This window comes from Battus philenor, unplaced genomic scaffold (genome assembly GCF_028537555.1).
Source record: "Battus philenor isolate CCGP_79_NKW_IND1 unplaced genomic scaffold, ilBatPhil1.0.hap1 SCAF_20, whole genome shotgun sequence".
Classification (NCBI taxonomy): domain Eukaryota; kingdom Metazoa; phylum Arthropoda; class Insecta; order Lepidoptera; family Papilionidae; genus Battus; species Battus philenor.
Genome location: NW_027181683.1, coordinates 12,095,138 through 12,119,488, shown reverse-complemented (window position 1 = coordinate 12,119,488; position 24,351 = coordinate 12,095,138). Strand labels below are relative to the sequence as shown.

Genomic DNA, 24,351 nt, shown 5'->3' with positions numbered 1-24,351 from the left:
TATAATCTTATATATGTCAATGTATATTGTAATAGGGTCTAGCTATATTCCCTATGATACGTCTTTTATCTAGTCACTTATTAAATTTTATTTTCATTTTTTTCTTTCTTTTATTTTTATTTTCTTACTTCCTTTCATACCTACCAGTCAATTAATATCATCGACCGAATTATTGTGATTTTTAATGACGGTTAAAGTTTAATTAAATCACAATAATTAAAAAAAAAGCGTCGACATACATTTATTTCGACTCCCTAAATTTTTCAATTTTAAAAAAGTCGTGTTACAGTAGATAGATTCGGTGTAGCCGGTGTTGTGAAGGTGACATAATGATATTGATTTTTTTTTTCATTTTATTTATTTTGTAAATACATTATTTTTTTTATTTAGCTTTAAAAAACCTTTCGTAATTCTTTACAAAAAATCTACATTACATTAGTCATAAATTATTTTAACGTAATTAAACATACTCACCTTTTAAAATGATCATATTTAACATAAAAAAAACGACAGTTAAAAAAAACATGCAAAATGGCAGTAATAGTTGACATAACACTTGCCGCGCACAATAAAAAAAAACACATCCATAGATTTTCGCGCCTTAATTTTGACTGATTAATACTGCATGATGTCAGAATCGCTCGACCTAATTAATTGCCAGCGTGTTAAAACAGATCTTAATAAAGACATATAACTGTTAATATTATAATAACAGGTATGATTTCTTTGATAATTCATATTTATTGTTTTTGTTAGACTTGTATATAATTAATTGAATAGAAATAAAATATTTAACCAGTAAATTAAATTACTGATATCAAAACAATACATATTATATATGTACAATTCTTTTTGTCAATAAATAATTCGTAGTTTGTAGTTATTAATTGTAAAATTAGGTTATAATATTTGGTACGGTCTGTGAGTGAATGAAATACATCTAAATTTTATTATTTTTTATCGGCATTTATTTAACATGATATAATTACGTAATTTATTAATAATTTCATTTTGGGTTCTAATAATTGACAACGGGTGGAACTAATTTTTCTAGAATCTTTATTATTAATAGTTCAAGAATTTTATCGAGAAAAATGGAATATTGATATAATATTAAATACAAGAGCTCTTACGTGCATATCTAAACATATTTAATTTATAATGTAAGCAATCTTGTATAGGAAACTGCTTATAACGGGTGTTTGGTGGCAGATTTATGTTTTTAATTTATAACAATTATTTTAAAAAGTAAAAACTGCGCGGGAAGGGGGATAGTGCCGTTGGAATCACTGCTTGTTTCTTAGTCACGATGTTGCAGCGGTCGAACGAGGTACGCGCTTTCGCTGTTGGGACATTTTTTAAGAATAATGATTCTTACTGCTCGTTCACACATTGATATTCGACGAATAAATATCTAAATTTAAATCTGTTCCTAAATTCAAAGATTCTATTAGATCTAGATTCCACGCAACTGCTTCGGCTATGAACACCCTACGGCTAGTGTCTAGTCGATTTTTAAGAACTCCCGTAAACATTGAAATGGTTCAAAGCAGTTTACTTTTAATATGAAAAAGGGCAGTCTCACTAAGACTTCTAAGATATATCAAAAAAGGATCTGAAGTTCCATCATTTTAAATTTTAGTTGTTCAAGAACTAAAAGGTGGTGCGATGTCGGATCATTTTCGCACATCAAAACCCATTTTTTTGAAGCGATGAATCTTATTTTAACTTAAACGGCCACATCTAAAAGCAAAACCGCTTCCACCGGTCTCCAAAACCGGCAACCCTCGAATTAAATACCAAAAGCAGTTGCATTGACCCAGGGTAACTGTTTGGTATACTTCATCCACGACAAGGATAATCGGACAATTTTTTTTTTAAATACTCGAAGCGAAAGCTGTCCAATGTCAGTAATGAGAATTGTCGACTCATGATTACGAGTTTTTTACTCATATGGTTCTAACAGGATGGTGCAGCTGCATAAACTGCCCCTTCTTCTCCTACTTTCGTCAAAAAACTGATCTGGAAATATCCCATGGCTGCCGAAGTCACCGGACTTAACTCCAATCGGATACGGAACTATCTCGAAGAGAAAGCTTACAATAACAATTTCTGGACTATTGTAAATTTAAAAGATAATATTCGTTGAGAAATCAGTTTAAATGAAGCATGTTTGTTGCAGCGTGTGGCGCAGAACACAAGGCTGCGTTTTGTAGTGTGTGCAATTTAACAGAAGACATTTCGTTGACATACTACTTAAATACACAATATATAAAAACCTCATTTGTATTCTATCTTTTAATGTTTTTTTTAAAAAAAAAATTTCAATTGTTATATTCTTTATTTAAATTTGAAAATATAAATTTGCCACCAGACACCTGTATAGAGTGACAGTCATCAGAATGCAATAATATCTGTTACTTTTTATATGTAATTTTCCGAGAGATGCACCTGTCTAAATATTATTAATTCTCCACACGAGAGAAGATTTATTGGCTGACGCAACGGATACTAGAATAATAATTATTACATTGAGAAAATCGTTTAAAGTTTCCAGTGACCAATATAGATGGCGCTATTATTAATATTTGAGCTACATGAATATCTTTCTGCATTTTCCAGTATTTACGAGAATTTATCATATATATTACATTCCTGATATGGTAATTACAATATTTAAACAAGATATATGGGAGATATTTCTAAATAACTTGAATTTTTTTGTAATACCGGATATATTCGTATATACGTTTGTCATCGTTTTCCATAAATCGATCTAGTCTTGTGTTTACATTGTAAAATATGCATTTTTTTTTTAAATTAGCCTACTGAACCCCTTTTGCAAGAAGAATTTTGTGTCTTTTCTTAGGTAATCTTTAAAAGGCAATATGAATATTTGAACCAAACTTCAAGGCTCTAAACCTTATGGTTCCATAGATATCGTGATGAGTATGTCATACATATAATATTAATTGTGGCCATTTGGCATTCACATCTTTAGTAGATTAAATAAAATCCATTGGTTTTAAAGTTTTTATATTTTCGATAAGCAAAATTATATATTTATATATCATTTATTTTAACATATTATTAAAGTTAGTATGTATGTATGGAGATGGATGAAATACAGGTGGTTGCAGCAAAATATAGTCTTTAGGAGATTCATTGCGAATTTATCTTCTGTTTTTAACTATTTTAAGTTATTTGAATATTGGTGGAAAATTATAACGTGTAACTAATTTTTTAATTTATTATCTGTATTCTCTTTTGTCTGGCAACATATGGCACGTCATAATAGATAGTTACTAAAGGAATAGAAGAATCTCTTGTTCGTTATTTAAATATTTATATCTGTTGATATATTTTGCTGCAAAAACCTCTTTAGTATTAGGATTCAACCAAGAATTATCACGACGAACAATATCACAAAAGTCTTCCAATAGTCGATAAGTTTAATGTAAAAATAAACTACATATGTGTATTAAATTATCTTTATTAAATGTTAATGCATAAAATATATTTAGACGTAAATAAACGTATCTGTACTTTAATAATTAGATTAGAGATAGTAACACGCCCGCGGCCCATCAACATGCATTTCTAAAATTGAATGTATTTTAACGACTTTCTCCCATCAATATTTTGTTGTAAAATTGTTTATTATAACGCTTGTGGACTTATTCAAATATGAAATCTTTTTCATTTAATTTAAAAAAAAACTGCATACGAACCGACATACAATTTAAAAAGATAAAATGGTACGTTGACTAAAAAGGTTGCTCACTCCTGAACATATCGAATAATCGAATGCATATCTACTAGAAGTTTTGCCATGTTGAAACTTATGGGTTGCGGCGGGTATTCATCGAATGAAAAGAAGTAATGTTTATAACGTGTCATATCTTTTATTCCTCTTATTAAACATTAAACATATGCAAAAGATTGTAATAATATGCTAGTAAAACAAGAAACTCTTAGGATCAGTATTTTTATAACGAGGTTAGCGAAAAAATTCCCCATGACATTTGATGTTTACGAAGTTAGAAAGATATCTTGAAACGAATGGAAGAATACAATAAGGATATATTTAATCGCTAGAGGAAGCCTACATCCAGAAAAGTCAAAATCATGTATAATACAATTAATACAAATTAATAACATTACACCAAAATAACCTAATTACATTCGAAATACATTTTTTAAAAATTTTGTAATAAATGTATTCTATTCTGATTATTAAACGTTCTATCTTTGAATTCAAATCACCGGATTAAAGATCCGCTTTTATAATTTTTTAACCAAAAAAACTAATTCAATAATTAACATCATGATTTAAAAATACTACACTGTATCGTATAATGAGTATTAATTCAATTATACGAACTCTAGCATTAAGTTTAAAAGTTATCAATAATAATTAAAAATAAGTACATTTGACATTAGTTCATAGGTGTTACCATATGATAAAATTTGAAAAAAAATGAATATATTTTAACAGCGCGCTTTATGTATCTTCTTATCATGAAATATTAACGCACAACGTTACGTAATTCTAGTTTAGATAATATTAAATATTCCATTTATAATATCTATTTAGAGTATCAAAATATAAATCATTAGTTACGTAAAAAATACTTTAAACAATGGTTGGTTGTTTCTAATATCGTAACAAAAAGCATTTAGGTCATTGTATATAACTTTTAATTGTAATATAATATACTATCCTACCAGAATAACAATTTTAAGTATTTTTTTTAAATTATTTCATTTATACCAATAACAGAATTTTAATGATTTATTAACTTTCAGAACAATTTTAAAAAGTTTAAAATTTACAATAAACAATTCTATAACAATTATATTTATTTAATATGTTCACCAAATTTTTAATCTGTAAAACTAAATGCACCTTTTATCTCCCATAACGCTGGCACGACGTGTATATATTTTAAAAGAATATTTCAAATTTCGAATTGCTATAGACACTTCGATTCATAAGGATTAATAAAACAATAACTTTCAAATTTTTATTATCAATATATAAATTGCGTATTAACTATTAACAACACGTATTAGCACAAAGCTTATCTGTATTTGGCTATTTTATCTGCTGAAATACATTTTTATATGTACCAACTCTGTACATTCATTATATTTTATAATAGATTTGATTTAAATTAAATTATTTATCTTTAAATATAAAATACTTTTAAGTACACACACGTTAAGTATTAAATAAGATTGATTATAAATACATTGTTGTATTGTCCTTAAATTTAACATATATAGATATATAGATTTAATTAGTTATAATAAACAAAGCTGCTGTGCTGACAATAATTAAATAGGATATTCATTATCATAGTGCGTGTACACTAGGTATAATTTAAGATTTTAACCTAATATAACCTAAAATAAGAGTATAAATAGATTCGAATCAATATCTCTATAACTTATGTATTAAAACATGTAGATATTTTTATCATATGTGTATTATAAGTACTATGCATTTTCATAGCAATCGATACAATAATTTTCATGTTAAACCTCTTAAAATATCACTTTTTATGCAGTATGTCCTATGTATATATATTTAATCAAGGTCAAGTAGCTATACTGAAAATAGTTTAATAAAGCAAGTCAAGAATGTTTTAATTAATAATTTCGAAAATATGATTAGATAAATTGCACATTTTCCTTTTAAAATCTAGTATGTTTACTAAATTTGTATGTACATCGCATCTCTTTCTATAACTTGATGACGCGCTCTCTCTCTCTCTCTCTCTCTTTCTTTCTTTCTTTCTATTAAAGTTGATGTTGATTTCCTTGCGGGCTGTAACAGCTCCGTACAAATGAATTCGCGGAAACAGTGTGGTCCCAAAGTATATAGATAAACAACAGTTTGTTGAAGACTTCCGCAGGGCTATACCCTGTGTATGTGTCCTCCGGTGATAAGTGTGCATGTGGCGATTTGACGAAGCGGCCCTCTTTGTTTTTTCTTGGTAACCAAGCCCATCCAACGGTTTTAAAAAAATGACCGTTTGCGATAAGACCGCACTTCTTCCATTGTATATTATATTTATTTTTTACTTATGTCTTGATTTAAAATATCAATGATCTAACATTTATTCTTTAGAATAGATTTTGTTAAACACCTTATACATGGTGTTATTTATTCCAATTTTTCCTATATACTACTGGCAGGTTCGAAATGTTGATTCTATTGACAAAAAACCGGTCATAAAACTTTAGTTGTACTATCAACGTCAATTTTACAATTTTATTATGTTATAAATCTTCTATCTGACACATGAAAGTCAGCCATGACACTAATCAAAGGAATTTTTATCTTCTATATAATCTTTAATAATATGCTTTATTAATAAATCTTTACTTAATCAAAAGCTTTATTTTTTCGCGTAGGATTATAAAATTGCTGCAAGCATTTTATCATAAAAGCGTTTATATTGTTGCAAAGAAAATTTTTCGCTGTTCTTTTTAAAATTATTGTCGTGATATTGTGTGTGTGCGTGTGTGTTGTGATATTGTCAATAAATGTTTTTTGTTATTTCATTTATGGATTTTGTGCATTGCTGTCAATATATATGTACATAATAATAATAACACTATTTAATTATATAACAGGAAATTTTCGTTATAAAATGGAAAAAAAATAGCGGCTCTACGTCATACGTAATATTATTCATACTTTGAAATGAAATAGGCGTGTAATTAAAATAATGCTTATTTATGAATACAATATACAATTAAACTATAAAACAAATATTTATTTTATGTAATAATAAATAGTTAATTTATTGAAATGCTAAATTATCACATAACAAGATATTTATTTTTCAAAATTAAAATCAAATGATAATTATCGCATGCATTTTACTCTTATGTATATACATAAATATCAAAATTAAATTTTTGTAACTAAAATTTTCTATTATGTTAAGTTATAATAACTTTCGCACCATTTCTCGTCCTTTTTTAAAAAATGCTGTCAATGTACCGAAGATAATATTTAGTCATCCATTTAAAGTATTCCTCGTAGTAACATGAGATTTAAATAATAGAATGTATATGATTAATTTTTTTAACGATTTTTGTAAATTATTATTATTATAAACGTCATTTATCTTGATTGAAGTTTAAAAAAATATTTATTTTTGACAACTAATATCAACATGATAATAATCGCATACATTTTGGTCTCCTGTATATAGGTAAATATGGAAGTTAAATTTTTCTAAATAAAATCTTCAATAATTTTAGGTTATAATAATTTTCGCGCTGTTTCTCGATCTTTTTTAAACATGCTGTCAATATACCGAAGATAATATTTAGTTATTCATTTAAATTATTCGTCTACAAATATATACTTGAGATTTAAATAAAAAAAAGTATTTGATAGCTTTTTTTCAATATTTTTGTTAATTATTATTTAAATATCTTTATCTTAAAAAAATGTTTTTTAGTTACTAATTTATCTTTATGGGACAATATATGTAATTGAATATTACAGATAACATATGTACACCATTAGGTAAGTTATTATGTAATGAAAATAGGTATAGTCTACGTGTTTCTGTTGTAAAAATGAATATTACTTCCTTCGGCTTACTTCATACTATGTTTTAAATGTTTAGCTTTAACATATAAATGTGTAGCGAGCAATAGGCACTATATATTACACTTGCGTGCAATAATATACTTAATCTTATAAGCTAAATTGTTAACGCTTAATATATATGTGTGGTTCTTGAACATAATAAAGTTATTTCGTTAGTGGTTCATTCATTGTTCCTATGTATCAATATAAAAAGCATATTACAATATCTTTGACATGTGTGTGTTTTCGGTGATGGTCCATAACACTTTTTGAGCTTCGATGTTATCGAATTAGAAATTCGATGAATAACCTGCGTTGCTTATGTTCTTCGAAGAAATGCCGTCTGAAGTGGCAATGGGCAGTACACATCGCTCATACTTCCGACGAACGTAAGAGCTGGAAGGTGCTATAGTGGTGACCACGAGCCGGTATACGCGGCGTGGTTAGATCGCCCCCCCCCCCCCAAGGTTTTTTTAATAGCCTCCTCTTTTGAGTCCCCTCTCATACAAACCCTTCCTGGGTTCACAGATACCGTTTTTTTCTAATTTATTTATTCACTTTTCCTCCACTAGTTGGACCGACGACATAGTTATGACCAAACACAGAGTCTAGCACTAATCGGTGTAACATAACTCCTGAAGATGCCCCGTGGAGGGGTGAAACACGTGTTGAGTGATTTGGCGGTGGCAGTTGTGTGATTCGCATTGTTTGCCGCATATGCATTTATCAGCGGGCTGGCGGGTGGTGCACTTTGTTGCACGACTATCACTGTATGTGCGGAAGTAGCTAAATATTGTTCCTTTTCTGACATAGTTATGGTCGCGAAGTCGCATGATGTGGGCAGCGTAAAACTAGTCCTCGCGAGATACTTTGTCAGTAAAATAAACACGTAAATTATGATGTGCTAATTAAAAACTCCTAACGACGCTATAAAATCGGTAACTACTCAATAAATAGAGCTATATTGATATAGCAAAATGTAATGAATATTGTAAAATTGATCAGACTGTTTTTGAAATATTCATTATGAATATTAATACTCCAAATACCACTCAAATTGCTTAAAAACACACGACTAAAACAATATCGGAAAGTTAAAAGTGCAACATAAAATAAAATGAAAAAATGTCGCTGCCACGTTGTCTGTCACTAGACAAATTACAAATAATAATTGTTATTACAGCCTATATACAGGATGATATACCATGATCACCTCTCTAGGCAGACGGTTTGTCGACGAGATGTTGGGAGCTCTACAAGTGACTTCGGCCCTGTTTTAAATTTCCATGTCCACATGGATGTAATATTTTAAAAACTACAAAATCCGAGCCAATTCAGATTAAAAAATACTTTTGTACATTTTGTGGGCTTGGGTCGATTTAGATGCACGCGTGTGTATTATTTTAATATTTACTAATTATTGAAAATTAGTAGTCCGTACTGGTTTTGGCGAAAAAAAAAATGTCGTAACTGTCAGTTCAAATCGTATAACTGTTACAGATAAGCAAAGGAAATAAACTATAGGAAAATATTAATTCATTTGAATATTATTACGCTTACATCTTTTAAAGCAACTTAAAATGATAAAATGAGTTATAATCCATTCCAATATGTGTAGCTCCTGTACTAGAAACTACAACCAATAATTATAAACATTGTTAACACACTTTTTGCGCGTCATATCCGCGGAATCTGCAAATACATTTTGAAAAAAAAAATTTATTTACATTCGACCTTTCACCATACCATTTCACGCCGCCACAAATGTGTTGACAAACATCTCAACATCTTGCCATTCATAGTTCGGGCAAGTGTGAAAACTTTATGATATTACTCTCGCTGTACACCCGCCAGTGTGAGTAAATGTTGACAAAGTTACATAGCTATCTAAACTTGTCAACGTAAACATTCCTTAGAAGCACTCCGTATTGAACAATTATAATATAGAACCTAGCTCTTTTATATGTGAGACCAAAAATTATTACAACAAAGCACAAGAACAAAGCAGCTAACTTTAGACAATTTTTCAAATATAAGTATAATATATAAGTAAACAATTCGGCCAGTATATTTCCTAAACGAAAAAGTTTCTATTGCTCTACTTTTTTATAATTAGCTTATGACGTATGGCATTATTTGACGCAATTATCGCAAAAAGAATTACTTCCGAAATTTACTTTTATTTTGGACACAATTTACAAAGCATTCATAGAGAAATGTCAAAGATCAACACTGGCGCTGGCATCGGTATCCCTAACTACCCCTAGATCAATCCATCGTAAAAATTAATAATATTATTAACATTGAAAATTAAAATTTTAAAATATGGCTTTTTGAAAGTTTTTTTAATACATGAAATAATATAATCTACAAATATTGAAAATTTATTATTATAAGATAGATGTATTTTTAACAAGATGATGTTAAAAAGTAATGATTGAGGGTAGACTTGTTTTATTATATTACATATAATTATAGCACAATAGAAAATGTTGTTGCTTTTTGCTGTTGAAGCGGCGTGTTGTTAGGATCCGTCAATATGTTATTGAACGATGGCTGTGAAATATAAGAGGATGTCCGAAATTAAATCTGTAAGTAACAGAAATATGTTGGAGTCGCTAATAATATGTAAGTGATTTGAGGTTATTTTTCCGAAATATATACTCTTTATTTGCCGGACAGAGTTAGTATAATCTAACGCGCTATCTTTTAACCGCACTTACCTCGCTATTATTAAGCAATGAGATAAGAATAAGAGTGTATTTTGAAATATTTCCCGCTAAAGTTTATATAACCATTTATATATTATACATTGTTTATTAAAACCATAGAAGTCCTTTCGAAAAAATATAATGAATTATTATTTATATGAATATATTTTTTCCCATTTTACTATATTTTACTAAGATTAAATATAAGAAATATTTAATCTTCCAACAGTACTTATGATTTCGAATAGGATTTCGTTAAAGATAAGCATCTTTATCTTTTGACGAAAGTAGAAAGGTAAACAGACCTTAGTATTGTCTGTGGCATACGGGCAAAAAAAAGGTTATGATTTATTTTGTTTGGCAATGTTTCTGATTGATTTATAAATCAATGTTATTGAAATTGAAATTTACCGGAGTCGATAATGAATTAGTGAAACCACAATGGCGAAGATCGAGCCCTGCTACTCCTATTGCCGGTTATGTGCGGAACCAAAGGCTTCGGATAAAGTGTTAAATTTAATTAAAAGCAATGAGAAATACGAAGAAGTTTTACATAAATTATCTTTCTTAAATGCGATTTACGTTAATATATCTAGTGATAATAATATCTTACCTAAGACTGTATGTTTCGTATGCTACGATTCATTAAATAAATCCTACGAATTTCTGGAGAAAGTGAAAAGATCACAGGAAGTTCTGTTGTCTTTACTCACAAATGACTGCACGAAGACTGATCTTTCTGACGAGGATAGAATGGGATACGATGATTACGTCTCACCGGACTCTGTTGCAGAACAATCGCCATTAATAAAGGAAGAGGATTCTCTTGACGACACAAAGTTAACTATAAATCTAGAAAATATTTGTGACGGTGTTTTAAAAGTTAAAGAGGAGCCTAAAGAAGAGATATTTAATAAAACAGCGGACGGTGACACCGAAAGTACTGTATCCGGCATTGATAAAACACTTAAAGTCCAGGATATACTTGGAGCAACTATATGTGATGTGCCATACTCATCAGATGTGACAATCTACGCTAGAGAGATCCCTGACAGAAGTAAAAGAATAGTTCCACAATGGAAGAATTATCCTTGGATATGTGCACACTGCAACATTGAGTTCCTAGATTTACCAACATTAAGATCTCATTCTAAGATAACACATGGAAAATGCAATGCATTTGTTTGCATTGATTGTAAGGGTTACGCTAAGAGTGACTTTGAATCATTCATAAAGCATGTAAGAAGACATAGGAGAAGACTGAGGTATTGGTTAGTTTTTTATGATATTGCATGAGTTATTTATGATAATCAGGTGTATACAGGACACATTTAATGATGATAAGTGATTCCATACTGCCAGCAGTATTGTCTAGAGGATTTTGTTATTAAACAACAGATTGAGAATTAATTTTCATAGTAATATCACATGCTTTATTTTAGTTGCAAGTATGGTGTATTGGTGGCACATAAACAGTCTAGAGAACATAACTAGTCTTACACTCTATAATGTCTTTAATTATACTATGTCCCTTGATCTACATAGAAACAAAAAGGAAGTCATATCATTATCATTTCAGTCACATGAAGTCCACGGCTGGACATACATTCCTCAAAGATTTCCTATAGGACTTTGCTCTTTGGACTTTGCTCCAGAACCTTAAAGCCACAGAAGCTATTTGTTCTATTTTCTGTATATTCAGCCCACTGCCAAACCGCCAGGCTATTTTGGTAGCTTTTATTTGTCCATGGAATTGGAGCTCTGTTTTCTTTTAAATATAATGTAGAAATAATTAAATTGTCTAGAGTTTCTTATCAATGTTAAACATATTACCCTACAAGACTTCTGCATATAGACCATGGCAATCACAATCCATTCTTTGTCAGAGTTTATTGCCTCAATAGCTCCTTACCATGTAATATATATATGAATTTATACTTAATATTATACCTATTGATTTGTTTTATGTCAGTATATGAAAACTGAATTTTTTTTTACTTAACAATTAATCAAAATTCAATGTATGCAACTAAATCTATTTAATTTTTTTATTAAATGGACAGTTATTATTTTTTCTCTATGTCAAATTTGGTAACTGGCATACAGTGTTAGTGGCCATAAAATTGCATAATAAACTATTTTAAAAAGATGTGGACAATATACAGTATTCCATTTTTTTAATTTACAAATTGGTAACTAATATATTTGAAACAAAAGATTTTGCTAAACATGAAAGAAATGCATAGTCTAAACAGTATTTGTTGTATGAAAATAATAAATGTTTTGAATATTACCCCACAAAATCCAGTTTCCAGTTTTTTGTGAGCCTAATCACTATGAGATGCTTTTTAAAACACCATTACACAGATTTATCATCTGTTTTATAAGATTTTATATAATCAATAATAAGAATTTAAAATTAAGAATGAAAAAAAGAAGAACGCTTTTGTAAATTATAAGTACCTATTGATAAGGAGAAAGTCTTTTTTAAACAAAATAAAATAATTACTTTGACTTATTGAAAGAAAAATCCCAATTTTTTGTAGAAGTTACCAAACGTCTTTGAATCTGTTTTTTGAATACCACAATTTTTTTCAGTTTTCATTACAATTTTTCAGTTTTAAAAATACAAAAGGCACTACATACCCACAAAAAATCATATGTAACATTAACTATTATGATATTTATTAATAACAAACTATAATAAATTACCTAATTGGATTCTCAATCAGACATGAATGTTATGTGCAATGTTACTGGACTTCTGCAATCATAAATAGTTTCTAAGCAATATATATGTATTACAATTGCGATTATCAATTTTTTAAGTCTAAACTACTTATTTCTGCAATTTTTTTTTTAAATTAACACATTGCCACGTATGAAGAATTACAAAAATTATGGAGGAGGCTTTCGTTCCGAAAGGAATACCAAGTTTAACTGTGGAATGACAGACAGCACCTGCTTACGATGTTGTTCGTCATCACGTCATAAGCAGGTGTTGTCTGTTATCTCACTAGGACAAGCAGCAATAATTCACCATAATTTTCCATTCACAAAATTAATTTCAAAAATGGCTTCCATAATAAGCCAACACTTCATCATTGGGTAAATATGAATCAGGTTATCTGTTCTCTGATCTTAATGTGTAATATATGTGCATAGTAATAATAAAATATAATACAATCTATGTAAACTCGTACTGAATGTCAAACCCTAGAGAAATGACTTCTGATTGGAGATGTCATTTTTTTTAAATTCTGCTTATTTTTTTCTTCTGGTTGTTTATTAAAATTAATTTACTGAGTTTCATGTTAAGTTTCTGAAGTGCCACAGCTAATTTTAGTTTTTTTGACTAAATTTATTACTTATATTTTCCAATGGATGTTATTTATGATTATATGGTAATGAGTTTTTACTTAGTTTGAAGGTAAAAGATAGTATTGATTTCAGAAAGCGATGCCACTATTGTGATGCTCACGTCACAGAGGACTCCCTCTCCACACATGTGGCACAACATCTCATCAAACTACAGGTCCCTTGTGGTCTGTGTGGTGAAATATTGAAGAATGAAGAAGCGTTACAGAAGCATTTGGGTGATTACAATTCCACAAAACCTAAACGAAAACCTCGCAGAAAACGAGGAACACCAATCACAGTTGCTGATCTAACTTGCGAATTATGTAAGAAGGTATATAAAAATCCTAATAGTCTACGGGATCATATGAAAATTCATACGAATGATCGAAAGAGAAATTACACATGTGACCGCTGTGGTAAAATGTTTTATAACAAAGGTACTCTAACATCGCACATTATGTCCCATGATCAGATCAGACCACACATATGTAGGATTTGTAACAAATCATTTCTCTTTCCAAACATGTTACGCAGGCATGTTGAAATGCATTCCGGTGTGAAACCGTTTTCTTGTGAACAGTGTGGTCGCTGCTTTAGACTCCAGTACCAACTGAACGCGCATAAAATCATTCACACAGATGCAATGCCTTACGTCTGTGTATACTGCAATAAAGCGTTCCGTTTCAAACAGATCCTCAAGAACCATGAACGGCAGCATACTGGAGCTAAACCATATGCATGTCAGAATTGTGGCATGGAATTCACTAATTGGTCAAACTACAACAAGCATATGAAACGTCGACATGGTACAGACACTTCCAAGAAAAAAATTACACCAGATGGTGTATTTCCCATCAACCCTGAAACAGGACAGATTGTGCAATTAAGAGATGCTGGAACAGAAGAATGGAAGACGAAAATAATGATACCTGGAAAGAGAGGAAAAAAGAAATTAATAAAGGAAGAAGATGCTAGTTAGTAAGATATAAATAATAGAGGCTTTATGAAATTATCACGAAATAGTTTTCTTTATTATACATATACTGTTTATACAAATGTCAATTATTTCAGTTTTACATCAGGTTTATGTGGACCAATTTCCAACTATCCTTCAAACCATAGAGCCTGTCCTATCCTTTTTGTCAAACCTTAAAATATATTTAATAAAATATTAAACAAAAAGAAGGCACATGTTGCTGTGATATGGAAATGTAAAAAACTTAAAATCATTTTAATCATGGCTTAATGTGAGTATTAAACTTGAAATGTCTGGCACACAATAACAACCTTATTTATTTACACTTTATTGTACACCATAGATGATAACTAAAACATACAAGGAACTATTCATATAGGGGTACAAGGGGTGGTCTTGTCACTCAAGGGGATCTACCAGACAACCTTTGGAGATAAGAAACGTGAAGGAGAGGGCAATTTAAGATGTACATACATACAAAAACATTTATACAAAAATACTTATATATACATATGTCTGGAAAACGTTTTACAAATAGATAAAAAATGTTACACAATATCCTATTAAGAGACCAAGGAAGTGTTTTTTTTTACCATTTTTAAAATGCTGACAGCGATTTAGCACATTTTATTAATTCTGGTAGCTCATTCAATAATCTGACAATAAGCACAAAAAAGATTTCATTAATTTTCATAAATATAGTAGAACAAGCAGACATAGTCAATTTCAAGTCAATCTCGGAAGATATCAAAATAAAATTATAATTTATATATAGAAATTTTTATTATTGACTACATCATATAATTTAATGAGTAATGTTCATCATCATCACCATTTCAGCCATAGGATGTCCATTGGACAAGACCTCCCAAATATTTCTAATAGGACCAGTTAGAGGCACCTGACATCTTCCGAGTAACATTCATACTTGGAAGACATTATGAGTATTGACTAAAACAATAATATATATTTACTTCTAAATATTATGTATTTAATTTATAAATTCAATTTGTTTACTCTTACTTTTTGTACATTAAACCATCCATTGATAAATGCCGATTAGTGCCAAACACAGAGTTCTGTGGTGTTGGTGTGGATTACCAGCGGGCTGGCGGGCGGGTATACTTTGTTGCACGACTACCACTGCATGTGCGGAAGTGGCTAAATATTGGTCCTTTTCTTACTTCGCTACATTCGCCGTGGAACAGATCTTAGACTCAGAATTGTAAGACACGTTGACCGCTTCGTACTTGAAATTGAAAAAATTTAGCGTACCAGGTACCGACATTTCTATTTTTTGCGATGTATCCGCTAAAAAAAAGTCGTCCTTACCTGACTCAAAACTTCCGTCGTCCGTTTAAGAAAATCCATATTCTCAGTCACCCAGGAGCACAGGCAACTTCGAAGCTAGTAACCCAAAGATTAGTGTGGCTTAACATGATTAGAGATTGTCGCAAACTGGCGCGATAATGCATTGCCTGCCAGCGCAGCAGTTTCCAAGCAAACTTTTATTCCTCGCGAAACCTTCTTCAGTCAATCTGTACAGGAAACAGCTAGTATTTGCTAAATTTACAGACTGTATGATGAATATGAAAATCCCTACCCTTGTTGCATGTTGATGGAGAAGTCTCCACTAACCTTTCGACCACAGTCACCCTGGAAAGGTGGAAGACCAGACTCTAAGGTAGCAGCAAGATACGACGTTACGTGATGGGTGTGGTTCATATTATTTAAAGGAAACAAAATTCGGATAGCATGGATTCCAACAAATGATTAGTTAAAATAATTAACAATAAAAGCACCTAATTAGCGCTTTTTTATACCAAACGTTCGTAACGATGCGACGGCGCAGGGAGCTTCCTGCCGTTATTCGAATAAAATTAGTAGCGCTTTGAAATATTATCCTACCCACTTTGGTTTATATATGTATATGTGTTTCATTTGTCCCCTAACTCATAATCTAGGCTACCAATATCGTAACACAGGCTTAGTTGCTGCCCCGACGCATAGCCGGTTGTTAATACGACGGCGGAAGAATGCGATAGAACCTATTTCCGTGGGTGGATTGTGCGTTTGGTGTTCCTTTTATTGTTACGGAGGATCAGGATCGACAATTTGAGCCGTCACTTTATCAGGCCCATACAACTTTGCAGCTCCAAACGACTGCTCACCACAAGCTGGTTCCTTGCTGGTACGGTCTCGTAGAGAGCTTGCATAGGCAACTCAAGGCGTCAATAATCTAACAGCAAGAGTCATGGCATAAAGTTTTACCTATTATCCTTCTAGACATGCGCGCTGCTCTATAAAACCTTCAGAGTTCCTGCCGAGCTTGTTTATGGGGAACAACTTTGCTTATCCGGCAAGTTTTTTCAGTTCTCCATTGACAGATCGCGTTGAGGACATCAACACACCGCCACTTCATCAACACATTACCCGTTTACGCCCAACACTAGCTTGATGCCACGGTCAAAGACCTACATTAGTATCCAAGGACCTGTAAACCGCGTCAAAAATATTTTTATATGACGAAACTGTAAGGCCCTCGCTGAAACCGTTATTTTCCGGACACCACAAGGTTATTTCCAAGAGGTAACAAAACCATCACTATCGGCGTCAACTTACAGGTGTTTGGACGGAGTTAAACTAGCATTATTTTACAGCGACTTGCCTTCGACAGCTCCTGAGGGACCAGCTGCAGCTATGACGTCACTTTCCATATCATCAATTAGTCCTCCAGTTTCAATCATACTTGAGGCTGCCATTCGAAACACAGGTTGGTAGAACGGGCCAATCGCGACACGATTAATTTTATAATTATTTTAAAGTGTTACATTAAACCATTATGTTTTATCTGTTGTCTTAAGGATTCTCTAACACATGGCGCGAAAATGTACGTCATAATGTAAGGTAGGTTAAAAATATAATATATGTTACTAGTTTTTTTATCAGAATTTTCCTCTGACTCCATTAAACTAAGAATTTTATTAGTTTCTAGATTATAGACAATAATAGGACCTTGAAAAAGTTCTCGCTGTTTTTTGAAAGATGGCGTTGCGGCACTCTGTGCCTGGAATTTCGTACGGTAACAAATCACCACAGTAGTGCTATATGTAACCTCAAATTATAGTAGAATAGAGTTTACCACAGTGTCAACTACATATTTATTTGCCTTTTGTGAAAATGTGTACTTTTGTGCCAAATAAAGTGTTTTTGCGGGGAATTTTATTGCACTGCTTTATTCAGAAAAAATCTGCAGCAGAAGCACACAGAATTCTCGTTGAGACATATGGTGACAATGCTTTGTCGAATACAACGTGCAGAGACTGGTTTAGGCGCTTCAAAAGTAATGATTTTGACCTTGAAGACAAAGAGCGTTCTGGAGCACCGACAAAATTTGAAGACAAAGAATTGGTGGCATTGCTTGAAGATGATCTATGTCAGACGTTAGTAGAGCTTGGGAAAACGTTACAAGTAGATGCGTCAATAGTTTCAAAACGTTTAAAAGCGTTAGGAATGATCCAAAAGCAAGGACATTGGGTGCCGTATGAGTTGAAGCCGAGAGACATAGAGCGACGTTTTCTCATGTGTGAATTGTTGCTTCAACGACAAAAGAGAAAAGGTTTTCTGCACCGTATCGTCACTGGGGATGAAAAGTGACAATTCAAAGCGAAAAAAATCGTGGGGTATGCCGGGTCACGCATCAACATCGTCGCCTAAACCAAATATCCATGGTTCTAAGCTTCTTCTCTGCATTAGGTGGGATCTGCGGGGCGTAATTTATTATGGGCTGCTTAAACCTAATGAAACTATCACGGGAGCTCGCTATCGACTTCAGTTGATGCGTTTGAGTCGCGCTCTGAGAGAAAAGCGGCCACTATACGAGCAGAGACACGACAAAGCGATTTTATTACATGATAATGCCACGTGTGGCAAAACCAGTCAAAACTTACCTGGAAACACTTCAATGGGAAGTTCTACCCCACCCACCGTATTCACCGGACATAGCCCTCTCCGATTATCACTTGTTTCGGTCGATGGCGCACGGTTTAAGCGAGCAGCGCTTCCATTTTTTTGAAAAAGCCGAAAAATGGCTTGATTAATGGATTGCCTCGAAAGATGAGTCATTTTTCCGACGGGGGATTCAATTGCTACCAGAGAGATGGGAGAAAGTGGTCTCTAATGATGGACAATACTTTGAGTAATGTCATTGTAAGCATTGTATTTTACATAAACTTTTTTGAAAATAAAAAACAGCGAGAACTTATTCAAGGTCCTAATATTATTGTAAAACACAGCTTTAAGTTGATACGTTTTACTTATTCTCTTTCATTGTTTTTTTAATTAAATTATAATTTAATTTTCTCATAGGCGGGTGTGGCAATTTTCTCTTCCACTTAATATTGAAAATTCAATATTCAACGCCACTCTTTTAGAAACGGTAATTGAAAACACATGACCCACTTTGGAAATATCCAGCTGTTCACATAATTGCGGATTCATGTAACATATGCTTCATATAATATTATGCGAGTGAACTTTAAATCAAGTGTTTCCGTTATGCTTTTTTATGATATACAGATGAACGATATTACAAAATATGTAGGTAATGCTATATATATTAGGGGGACCGGAAAGTAATGTTTCTATCGACATATTTTCAAGGGCGGCTCTAACTCGTGTAGCGCCAGTGTGCAATGAAACCCTGGCGCCCCTATGCTTGACCCCCCCCCCCCCCCCCGGTTATAATTATTAACTTCAAGAGTCAAGTAATTATGAATTTTATTTATTAAATTACAATACATTAATGAATAATTTAATTTAATAAAATTAATAATTTAATTATGGCCAAAGCTGTTTCAAGTCTAATATGCGAACATTTATTTTTATGCAATAATGCATAAAACTTTTGTTTACATATATTATCTTGCCTATATGAAATATATGTGGACATAATACACAATTATCAGATCTATATTCTCTAGCTCAGAAGAAGTTTACGCTAAATTGATAAAGCCATTGTTTCAAAGTTCTTTTGAGACTTTAAATAATAATTAGTGGGTAAATCTCTCATACATATTAAAATTCAATGTTTATTACGGCCCAAAAGTTCCATTATGGTTAAGTTCAGATCTCTCATATCAGAGCACATTGAAGTTAATAAATTGAACAAAGAATGAAAAATGTCAAGCTTAAAAGGCAATGGCTACTATAAGCTGCCGGCTCCCACAACCCTGCCTCGGCTGTAATGACTCTCACTACATCTAGCAGCAGTGATTTTAACTAAACATGGTCCTATTGACAAACATCTGTTTACTTTTGGTGTAATAGACAGTGCTCTGTGCAGGGTATGTCTAGAAGAGTAGACTGCTGCTCATGTATTGCTCCAGTGACTGAGTGTAGCATAGGAGCCATCCACCTTGGTACACTGGTTGGCCTCTCAACATCATCAGCAACATTAAGGGTCTGCTGGAATATCTTGAGGAGTTGGGCTGGCAAAACTAAAGCCATACTTGACACAAAATTTATGCAATTTCGCATTATTGCCAGACCTTCAGTTCAGACAAATTCTTGTCTTAATATGCAGTGGAGAGAGAGATACAATCTAAAATTATTTTTATAATAAATATGATAAATTATTTACAGAAATTAAAGACTATTGTCAATACATAATAGAGTTCAATTGCTAATAGTAATAAATTCAAATGCTTTTACAACTATTCTTATAACTGTTTACTACCTAAGTTCACTTTAATTTCTAATTGTTCTTGTTCTAGTATATTGAAATTGTTAGACTCCTTTTGAAATAGTTGAGGCGTTCCTTGCATATTCCTCTGTGAAACCTGATTTTGCCATTCAACAGTCTTGTGAGTTTCATCAATCCTTATAATTTCTCCTGTAGATGGATTGAATAAACTCCTTCTGGGGTTCGTTTCTTCTTAGCCATATCTAATCCATGTTTTCTTTTCATATGTTTGTTATAATTTGTTACATGTGAAAAGTCTTTTTGACAAATATCACAAGAATACGGTTTGACATTGCTGTGCTCACATAGATGCTGGTTTAGTCTAGTTTTGAAACGAAATTTTTTATTACAATAACTGCATACATGCGGCAATAAGTCTGTATGCATAATTCTATGTGAGTTGAGATACCTTTGTAAACGGAATCCTCGACCGCACTGATCACATCTATGTGGTTTATCATCATTGTGAGTCCCTTCATGGTCTTTCAATTCCCTTGAAGTTTTAAAGCTATATATACAGAACTTGCACTTATATGGTCTGACGTTGTCATGCATTATCATGTGTGATGATAAGTTGGATTTATTTAAAAAACCTTTACCACATTTCCCACAAGTGTGTTCCCGCTTTCTATTAGTGTGAATAAGTAAATGTGAGTTTAGTGCCGAATTTGTTTTAAAGGTTTTCTGACAAGTCCCACATGTTAAGCAGTCATCTTGATTAAACATGAGACTGTGCTCATTAAATTCATCTATATCATGAAACTCTGTATTGCAATAAAGACAAACATAATCTGATTTTGGAGCATGGTCCTTCTTCATATGCCTGTGCAATTGATATGAGTACTGAAATTTTTTATTGCACTTATAGCACAAAAGTTTTAAATATTTTCTATGGCTTTTCACATGAACAATGAAGAGTTTCAAATGAAATTTTCTTTTATTACAGTCTTTACATTTAAATGCATTACAACAATGATGGTATTGTATTGAATGAATTTTTAATTCCTCTATACTGGCAAACTGTGTTTCACAGTATGCACATATACATGGATAATCATTCCAAGATAATTCAGAGTGTTTTAAGGAAATTATATTGGAGTTTTCACTTATTTCATTGACTTCCATACTCTGAGATTTGTCAAAGCTATTGTTTGTAATTTCTACCGCTACAAAGTTGTCTGACTGTACTTGCTTAACAGAAAAGTCATCGGGATTATCGCTTATTACATTAATTTCCATCTGCAAATGTTCTTCCTTCATTTTTCTATTCTCTGATGCAATTGAATTGTCTAACTGTGCATCAAATTCTTCTTTGATTGTTATACTGCAATCGGACTTGTTCTCCGAAACTTCACACTTTTGGTCTACCTCAAATGAACAGTCCTCTATTTTTATTTGATTTATAAGTAGTTCTTTTAAAGTTTTCTGAGCATTTTCAACCTCAAACACAAACTCGGCCGCTCTATTTAGACTTTCTATGCATAATAGACAGATTGTTTTAGATGAAATCTCTTTGAAATTCTCGTAAAGAATATTTAAACGCGCCAATTTCGCCTCCGTTTTGTGAAGCAGCTCGGTATCTTTTTCGACATGTATCAATTTGAAAAAGGATTTCAGTTGGGCACAAAGTAAGCAATAAGCTGGAGGCGTCTTTTCCATATTGTCAATTTTATAATATCACAATTATTTCGAATAATTCACAGTTATTCCGTTAAAATGTATACATTACTATTGTATTATTTTTATACTGTTCAAATTGACATTTGCTGCAAAACACAGATAAGTCACAAATAAACACGATTTAAACAACTGATTGCACTTTTGAATTTCCTGTTTTTCCTTTAAATTTATAGCTTTTAATATTATTACAATTTAGACCTACCAAAGTAATTTGATATTATGATATAACAAAAATGTCTAATCTAATAAAATAGTACCTTAAAACTTAAGGAATTCTAAAGGCGTTTTTACACATTATTTACATCTTTTAAAAATTAACTGTCAGTTTCTTTTATGAATTATTGTTATTAATATTAAGCAAAAGAATATTTTCAGACTTTCAAAATAGTTGCCATATGTAAGCACGAGCTCAGATTTTATTACAATTGTTGACAATCACTATATTTATGTAGCTTTGCACACCTCTAGCCCGAATCAATATTTTCATTAAATTTAAAGGAATAATTCAAGGGTGATAGAGCCTTAAGTTATTCCTTTTTCACATTTTTTTAAGTAATAAAATCCATTGAGACTAAGTAGACGTAGAGTCGGCAATCAATAAAAGTCTCAGTCACAATAAAACAATTTACAATTATTATGTACTTTTATTTTTTACAATTTTCTTCAATATTAAACTGTTAAATTCAGATAAATAATTCCAACTGCATTTCATTCTACATTTTTTATTAATTATTATCAAGGAACATTTTAGGTAGTGGTAGAGGGGAAGTTCCCTGGCCTTGAAAAGAGATTGCGGCTGGGACCTTATGGTTCTGAAGTGTACATTAAAGAGCAGATAGCATAGCGTATAAGTCCACTTGCAAGGTGAACAGGTGAAATCTATTTACGGTTGTTGAAAAAAACTTGATGCAAGACATTTCCTGCTGGTATTACTACAAATCTATGAGGAGGCCTATGTCCAGCAGTAGATGTAATGAAGTGTCAGCTGAAGTGATGATGTAACATATCATTTTTAACTGTTTTTTTAGCTTATTCATATTTTATATGCTTTTCCTCTGTAAAATCAAATTTTTCAATTTGAAATCACATAACATTTTTCTAGTACTATAATTTCTACAGTTGATGAATTACTTGGATTAACACCTCCTGGGGTTAGTTTTATTCTAACCATATGTGAGCCCTGCCACATTTTCATGTGTTTGCATGGCCATGTGATTGTATTTGGCCAATGTTGTCTCTCTTGCAAATAACACAGGAGTAAGATTTAACATCAGTGTGCTCATGTAGATGTTGGTGCAATGTTGTAGAGAATCAAAATTTTTCATTATAATGACTAAGTATGTATGATAGTAATCCTGTATATATAATTTTATAAGAGGGTATCTTTGTGGGTGGAATTCTCATCAACACTTGTTGCAAGTATATGCTCCATCACCGTTGTGAACACTGACATGATCATTTAATTCCTGTGTAGTTTTATGGCTGCATTTACATAACTTGCATTGATACACATTTGATATTGTCATGGATTAACATGTGTTCTGCTAAATTGTGTTTATTTAAAAACAATTTACCGCATTCCACACATGAGTACTCCCTCTTTTTATCAGTATGTGTAAGTAAGTGTGCATTGAGTGTGCCCTTTGTTTTAAAAGATTTTTTACAAATTCCACATGCCAAGCTCTCAATGGATTTTATTGCTATGGGCGCTTCTCTTAAACTCTTGCCTTTAAAGAACAACTCATTGTGCTCATTGAGTTTATCTGAACTCTCAAACTCTGCATTGCAACCAACACAAACGTATTTCGATTTTGGTGCATGGGCTTTCTTCATATGCAAGTGCATTTGATGCGGGAACATAAACTTATTGTTGCATTTATAACATAGGAGTTTTAAATATTTTCTATGCCTTTTCACATGCACAATGAAGCGTTTCAAATGTAAATTTCTTTTATTACAGTCTTTACATTTAAATGCATTGCAACATTGATGATATTTTATTGAATGTTCATTAAGTTCATCTATACTGGAAAACTGTGTTTCACAGAAGGCACACGTCCACATATAATCATTCCAAGATAATTCTGGATGATTTACAGAAACGACTTCAGAATTATCGCTTATTACATTGACTTCCCTACTCAGCAATTGTTCCTCATTTGTGTTTGTATTCTCTGATGCTATTGAATTGTCCGACTGTGCATCAAATTCCTCTTTGATTGTTATAATGCAATCAAACTTATTCTCAGAAGCTTCATTTTGG

General features: G+C 31.8%; 1 protein-coding gene and 1 pseudogene across 1 annotated transcript; one reads left to right on the top strand and one right to left on the bottom strand.

The window, feature by feature from the left end:
• Positions 1–10,680: 10,680 nt before the first annotated feature.
• On the top strand, positions 10,681–14,701 carry LOC137923103 (oocyte zinc finger protein XlCOF6-like). The gene is made up of 2 exons (XM_068766245.1): positions 10,681–11,594; positions 13,783–14,701. The coding sequence occupies exons 1-2, from the start codon at positions 10,771–10,773 to the stop codon at positions 14,666–14,668; spliced, it is 1,710 nt and encodes a 569-aa protein (XP_068622346.1). The 5' UTR covers positions 10,681–10,770; the 3' UTR covers positions 14,669–14,701.
• A 4,815-nt stretch (positions 14,702–19,516) lies between these two features.
• LOC137923104 (zinc finger protein 846-like) lies at positions 19,517–22,163 on the bottom strand (annotated as a pseudogene).
• Positions 22,164–24,351: the final 2,188 nt, after the last annotated feature.